Consider the following 7,907-nt stretch of genomic DNA (forward strand, 5'->3'; position numbering starts at 1 on the left):
AAACACTCCCAGGACAGGGGCAGCACGGGGTTAGATGCAGAGTAAAGGCTCCTCAACACTGTCCCCATCAAATGTTTAAAAATCCAAGTCTGGATTTCACGAATGTCTCCTTGAACGTAAAAGGTAAAATTGAGAATTCTGGAACCATGGTTAGGAGGTCTTCCAAAACTCCCCTAGATTCTGGAAAGTTACAATGGATTGGAAAGTAGTGAATATTACTCCGTCTTTTCAGGAAGGGAGTATGGCAGGTAACAAGGAACCATAGGCCACAATTAGCGTGACATCTGTCTCAGGAAAGGTGTTAGAATCATATCATTAAAAAGATCATCACTGCAGTGTCAGAAAATCTCAAAGCAATTGGGAACAGTCAGCTTATTTTTGTGAAGGGGAAGTCATGTTTAATCAATGCTTTTGGAGTTCTCTAAAGAATTTGTATGAGTCTATGACTGAGTCACACAGAATTGGAAAATAAACAGCCTGACAACATAGTGGGAATTCCAGAAGTCAGCTGATAACGTGCTTTATCAAAAGGTTATTACAGAAAATTTAAGCTCATGGTGTAAAGGGGTGGTATATTAGCACGGATAGAAGTCTGGCCAACCAGTAGAAAATTGAGAGTATGCGAAACTGGGTCTTTAGTTGGCAGGGTACGACAATGAAGGGATCCACAGGGGTCTTTTTTTCAAAAACTGTTTACATCAGGATGAAGGGAGCTAAGGCATTGCAAATAAAGAATGTTGTAGAGAAATAAAGGAAATCATGGACTCAGACAGGTCGAGTGAGTGGATAAAAATCCGGCAGATGGAATGTAACGTCATAGTGTGTGAAGTTTTTTTTACTTTGGCACGAAGAATCTAAAAGCAGAGAGCGTTATTTGAATAGAGCAGGATTGCAGAAACCCGAGGCATGGGGGGCGGGGGGGGGGGGTGGTGTCTAGGTATCCTGCTGCAGGAGTCACAAAACACTTGTGTGTAGCTACATTCAAGAATCATGAAGGCCACCAGATTGCTGTCCTTTATTACAAGAGGAATTGTCTATTAAAAGTAAGGATGTCAGGATTCAGTTACACAGGGCATTGGTGAGATCACATCTCAAATACTGCCCACACTTTGATCTCCTCATTTAAAGGAGATGGAAACACATTGGAGATAGTTCAGATAGGCAGATATCTGAACTGGGTGAGTTGTCACATCAGGGAAAGTTTGGACAGGCTTGGAGTTTAGAAGAGTGAGGAATGATTTGTGTGAACAGACGTGACAAGGTGGATTTGGAAAGGATGTTTCATCTTGTGGGTCCACAACCAGAGGACACTGTTTCTAAATTCAGGATCATGCTTTTAGGATAGCAATGAGGAGAACTGCTTTCTCTGAGGGTTCAGAAACTTTGGAACCCTTTCCCTCTGGAGGTGGCAAATGTGAGGTGGCTGAATACTTTACGGCAGAGGTGTATAAATTCTGGTTAGATGGGAGAATCAACGGCTTTCAGCAGTAGCTGGGAGGGAGGAATTCACAACTCAAACAGATCAAGACCTTACTGAATGGTGGAGCAGGCTCAAGGGGCCGAATGGATTGGAGTGAAAGGGAAGGGATCCGGTTGTCGTTTTCCACATTGACACCAACGACTTTGACAGGAGGTTCTGCCAAATGAATTTGAATATTTAGGAGCAGAATTAAAAAGCAGAACTTCCAAGGGAATACTCTTGGGCTGACTACCTGAGCCAGGCAAACTGGCACAAGTTAACTGGGTCAAAGGAGCCAAACGCATGGCTGGACATGTGCCGCGGGTGGAATGGAACGAAATGGGTTACTATTCATGGGGTACCAGCGCTAGAACTGGGATCAAAGTGAACTGCTCTGGCAGGACCAGCTTCACTTGAACTGCGCTGGACCAGTGTCCTGGACAGACAACAACTAGAGCCGTAGAGAGGACAGTAAAATAAACGGAGGTTATGAGGTGGGGTTCAGGAGAGCAGAAACGCAGGCTTACAAAGCGAAAATAGGTGGCAGCATTGCAGAACAGCTACTCTAGGGAATGATACCCTGAGTGGGAGGGGTAGGGACAGAGTACACAGGGGCAAAAACAGTAAAATAATATGCAAAATTATCATCTCTTTGCATGAATGCAAGTAGTATTCAGGACGAAATAAATGAATTAGCACGCAGCAGAAGTTAATTGGTACAATCTTACAGCTATTAGAGAGACAAGATTACAAGATCAAAGCTGGAAACTAAATACTCAGGTGTCTGGGACTTTTGAAAAGGAAACAATAGCAGGGTGACTTTGCTGGTAATGAGACAGAATAAGTACAGTAGCAAGAAATGATCCTGAATCAGAAGATGTAGAATCCATATGGGTGGGATGGCCTTCTCTTGCTCCCAATTTGTATATGTTCTCCAAAGGGACAACCACTTCATAAAATTCACCCCAGGACAGTCTAACTTTGAGTTTCCCAGGTGGGAATATTTGTCGTGCAGAGTCTGGAGTATGTACTACTACATATAAAAGATGTCTGATAACTGTCTAAACAATCATACTTGGGTTGGAGAATGCAGGCCTCATGACACTGGAGACTGAATGAGTCCCAGTGATGGTGCAGTGCGATACAAGGCTGAACAATACTCAATTTGCAAGTAAAATCTAGATGCCATCACTCCTAATGCAAGAGTCCATCTTCAATACAGCTCACGCAATTGGTATAGATTTCACAACCACCGGAGTGAAAACAGAATGTACAATTATCTGTCCTGGACCATCCACATTGATGCAATGGTCAAGGAGGCACAACAGTGCCTCTACTTCCCCAGGAGGCTAAGGAAATTTGGTATGTCCATAGACTCTTATCAATTTTATAGATGCATCATGGCTTGGTATGGCAACTGCTCTGCTCAGGACTGTAAGAAACTACAGACAGAGCTGTGAACACAGCCCAGACTATCACACAAGCCAACCTTCCATCCATTGACTCCATCTACAGTTCTCGCTGCCTCAGGAAGGCAGCTAACACAATCAAAGACCCCTCCCACCTCTTCCAACCTCTGACATCGGGCAGAAGATACAGAAGCTTAAACACACATACCAACAGGTTCAAGAACAGCTTCTTTCCTGCTGTTATTATACTTCTGAATGGACCTCATAGAATCAGAATCCTCAGTGTGGAAACAGGCCATTCAGCCCAACAAATCCACACCAGCTCTCTGAAGAGCATCCCACCCAGACTCCTCTCCTACCCTATCCCTGTAACCCTGCATTATGCATGGCTATTGCACCTAGCCTGCACATCTGTGGACACTATGGGGCAATTTCCCATGGCCAATCCACCTAACCTACACATCTTTGGACTGTGGGAGGAAACCGGAGCACCCGGAGGAAACCCACACAGACACGGGGAGAACACGCAAACTCCACACAGACAGTCGCCCGAGGCTGGAATCAAACCCAGGTCCCTGGTGCTGTGAGGCAGCAGTGCTAACCACTCAGCCATTGTGCTGCCCTAATTTTAAATTTAATGTTGATCTCTATCTTTGTGCGCCTTCTCTGTAGCCATAACATTGTATTCCTCACTCGTGTTCTATTCCCTAATGCACTTTGTATGGCATAATCTGCCCAGACTGCACGCAGAACAAAACTTTTCACTGTACCTAGGTACATGTGACAATAATAAATCAAATCAATTATTGATGAGGGACAGTAGGATGGGAGTATGCTGAAAAAGCGAGAACAAACCAAAGAAGGGAGACATTGTGAACCTCATTTGGTGTTGGATTTGAACTGACACACAATGCTCTCGGCTTATGTTTGACCCTTGACAAACATCACTGACACAAGAAAAAACAAAAAAAACACAGATTATGAGAAGAGTAGCAGCAATCCTCAGAACGGAATGCCAGTATATACGAGATGAGTGGGATCAGGATTGTGTCATTCACAAGTTGCCAGATGCGGTCTCCTTGCTGTTTGTGGTCGATGTCGTCACTGTGTTTTCCTACATGACAACATTCCATGGAGCTGTCCAACCTCAAGGCACTTCAGGATCCTCCAAGGTTGTGAGAGCAGCTGTAGAGATGCAAACCGCTTCCCACGGGAAAGGAACAGGCCACTGCAGTGGGTTCTGCTCCCGAGACGGTGACATTACTGACCTGCTGGAGAGTTGCTCTTTCCAGTGGTCTGTCTACTGGCTCCTGTTTGGAGGCCACCTCAAGTGCTGGAGATGCCTGCTCAGCCTCCCTCTGCTGCAGCCGCTCTGCCATCATTTTCTTCAACTTCAGGTTCTCATATCTGGAGTGAGGCGGAGGGGGGGGGTGGTTGAGAAATAAAGGACAGAACTGAAAAGATGCCTGTTTCACCGAATCCCTTTTACCTTGTTTTACAGAAGATTACGAAGATCTGGGGAAGGACCATCCACCCAAAAGGTTTGGGCTAGACATTATTTTCTTCCACCAGCATCTTCAAAATTGGGGGGCCTCCTTCCTCCACCTTCGACCAATCTCCACGAGACACCCTTACGGTCCCCATCGCCCTGGGTGAATGAGTTAAGTCCACAGCACTATCTCTCTGCTTCTCTCCACAGTTGCTGGCCAACATTTGGGGAAGTATAGTCGGGAGTGCCAGCCGGAAATACTAAGTCCAGAAGCAGTACTCATAATTTCAAAGAAATCATTCAACAATGACTGGCAGACTGGGAATAGATACTGGGGCTGTGGTGGGAGCAATTGGAATTGGAAATTTCCCCACTGAGGGGAAATACAACAGCTCAAGGAATATAAACTGCAAGGCTCTAGGATCAGAGGGCATCATCTCAGAGTAAGTCTACTTAAGACAGAGATGAGGAGGAATTTCTTCTCTCAGAGGGGAGTGAATCTGTGGAATTTTTTTACCACCGAAGGTTGTTGAGGCTGGGTCATTAAGTATACTCAAGGCTGAGATAGACAAATTTCCAAATCAGTAAGGGTTAATGGGGAAAAAGGCAGGAAAGTGGAGCTGAGGTTTGTAAGATCGATGTTGGTCATTGGCAGAGCAGTCCCAATGGGCTGAATGACCACTTCTGTTCTTATTGCCTACAAAATGGCAAAAGATGCAAGTTTATAGACAGAGGGCTGAGTTTAGTGGTGGCACTTTCATCGGAACCTTGGAATAGCAGTAGGTCACTTTGCCCCTCTATAGCCTGCTCTGTTGTTCAGTAAATCATGGCCAATCTGATTACTCCACATTCTTGCCCAACCTCTATAATCTCTTGTCCCTCCCTTTATATCAAGAACCAACCCAGCTTCTCCTTGAAAATACTAAAAGACTCTGTTTCCACTGCCTTTTGGAGGAAGAGAGTTCCAAAGACTCATGATCTTTATAAAAACATATTCCCCAGTCTCAGTCTTAACTGGGTGTCTCCTTATTTCTCAACAGTGACTCCTAGTTCTATATCCTCCCACAGGAGAAAATGTCTCGTCTCAGGAGACAGCAGCTCATCGGCTCAATTCCCAGTCCAGAGACTGTTTCTAGGCCAACATTCCCAGTGCAGCACTGAGAATGCTGTACTGTCAGAGGTGCTATTCAGAGGTTCAATGGGCATTTCCGAGAGATGCAGGCTCACATCCCTCGGGGCTCTGGGACAATAGCCATTCCACAATAAACAATATATTAAAAAAATCAAAAAAGATGGCCTGGTTATTACCATACCGTTATTCATGAAAATTCCTGGGACGAAGGAGGAAAGGTTAAACAAGTTTGGTCCATAATCACTGGAGATTAGAAAGGGAGGAGGATCTTATTACAGTGTGAAGATCCAGAGGGGCCTGAATAGTCAGAGGGTATTCCCCTCTTGTTGGAGAGACCAAAATTAGGGTAAGTTATTAAGAATAAGTGATCTCTCTTTTATAGACAGAGATTATAGAGTCACAGAGCCACACAGCACAGAAACAGGCCCTTCCATCCAACCCGTCCATGCTGACCATAATCCCAAACTAAACCAGTCCGATCTGCCTGCTCCTGGCCCATATCCCTCCAAACATTACTTAGTCATGGACTTATCCAAATGTCTTTTAAATGTTGTAACTGTACCCAAATCCACCACTTCTTCTGGAAGTTCATTCCACACACAAACTGCCCTGGTGCGTAAAAAAAACTGACCCTCCTGCCTTCTTTAAAATCTTTCTCCTTTCACCTTAAAAATGTGCCCTCTGGTTTTGAAATTCCCCTGATCTAGGCTAAAGACACCTACCATTCAACTTATCTATGCCCCTCATGATTTTATAAACCCCTATAAAGTCACCCCTCAACCTCCTACACTCCAGTGAGGAAAGCCCCAGCCTATCCAACCTCTCTTTATATTGTTTTATATAAATCTGACTGACAAACATTAGCCTGTGAAATACTCCATTGCTGGGTATTTAAGTTTATTCAAGAACAGCTGGATGGGTTTTCGATGTACGAGGGTTACAGTGGGCAGACAGAAAACAGACAGCACAACCAAATCAGCCATCACCTTACTGATGAGTGCAGCAGGCTCAAGGGGCTGAATGGCCTTTTCTGCTCCTGTCTCCTCAATTGACTGCCCGTGTTTCCTACGCTAACAGCGGTCACTCTTTCAATGACAAAAGTACTTCGCTGGCTGGCAAGGGCTTCGGGAAATCCCGAGGTGGTGAAAGGCACTACAGGAATGCAGTTCCTTTGTTATTTTAAAAGGGACAGACTGTCAACGTACTTCATCCTCTCCATCATCTGATTCTTGTCGTTAAGGTCGTGGTCCAGTTTCTTCCGAAGATCTTCATTTTCTTTACGTAGCTGTTCACAAAGGGTCTGCAAAAGTTTTTTGGGGGGGTGGGGAGTGTGGAGAGAGAGAGAGAGAGACATGATCCAATTTATCCCTTTGCATCACTCCCTCCCCCTCCTAAACACCCCCACTACACCCCCCCACCCTCAATACCCCCTCGCCTTCCCCCTCACTCATCCCCCTGGGCCATCAGCAACCGTCTTCTGTTTCTAAAGCAAACATTCCCCTCTGAAAAGCAACAGCAACCTGTATTTACATAGCGCTTTCTGCTTCTAGCGGAAACACGCCCTTCTGAAAAGATTTAACAACAACCTGTATTTACATAGCACCACAGTAACAAGGTCTGTCTCAAGGTGCCAAACAAGAGTGAATCTCAAATGCAGCTTAATACTAAGCAGCACACCAGGGTAGGTTTGAAAGGAGCCCAGAGAAAGAGAGAGACGCAGGGGACAGTTCTCTCTCACTAATCAATACCCAAGGGCAGAAAGGTGAGAGACACTGCCCCCTACCTGCAGGACGGTAGTCTTGTACTCATTCTTCTGCACTTTTGAAGAGAGACGATTGAAGTCCACGGCCATTCGACCCAGGTGGGCTAGCAGCTCCTTCCTGTTGGTTTCCTCAGCAAACAGGCTCAGCGAGTTCTCCAGACGCTGCAAGTGAACAGAGACGTTTCCATCCTCAATCGCCAACTTCTGCAGCACCTCCTGAACCTGGGAGAGGGCACAAAGACACAACCAGTCACCACAAAGCCTAGGCAGCAACAACTTGCATTTTTTTATGAAAGTAGGAACTGCAGATGCTGGAGAATCTGAGATAACAAGGTGTAGAGCTGGATGAACACAGCAGGCCAAGCAGCATCAGAGGAGCGGGAAGGTTGACGTTTCGGGCCTAGACACTTCTTCAGAAAAACGTCAGAGGAGTTTATGGATAAAATTTCAGAATATTTGGTTTCAGTAGCTGAAGACATGGCTGCCAATGGTCAGGTGATTAAAATCAGGGCTGTGCATGAGGCCAGAATTGGAAGAACGCTGAGATCAGATAGTCGGAGGGTTTTAACAGAAATAGGGACTGTGGAGGGACAAGGCCAGGGAGGGATTTGAAAACAACAAGAAAGAGGGAAAAAAAGTGAGGTGTTGCAAGATAA

The 7,907-nt window shown here is 45.4% G+C and overlaps 1 protein-coding gene across 2 annotated transcripts in view; it reads right to left on the minus strand.

Moving 5' to 3' along the window:
• Positions 1–7,475, minus strand: part of tnip1 (TNFAIP3 interacting protein 1) — a 27,069-nt gene extending 19,594 nt beyond the window's left edge. The window contains exons 1-3 of one of the 2 annotated variants that reach the window (XM_048603540.1): positions 7,273–7,475; positions 6,695–6,789; positions 4,137–4,275 (exon numbers count right to left, since the gene is read on the minus strand). In XM_048603540.1, coding sequence (XP_048459497.1) covers positions 4,137–4,275; positions 6,695–6,789; positions 7,273–7,341 — 303 coding nt within the window. In that variant the 5' untranslated portion in view covers positions 7,342–7,475. The remainder of the gene's footprint in view (positions 1–4,136; positions 4,276–6,694; positions 6,790–7,272) is intronic. The other variant, XM_048603539.1, reaches the window with a different exon arrangement.
• Positions 7,476–7,907: the final 432 nt, after the last annotated feature.

Source organism: Rhincodon typus, chromosome 12, assembly GCF_021869965.1.
Source record: "Rhincodon typus isolate 14 chromosome 12, sRhiTyp1.1, whole genome shotgun sequence".
NCBI lineage: Eukaryota > Metazoa > Chordata > Chondrichthyes > Orectolobiformes > Rhincodontidae > Rhincodon > Rhincodon typus.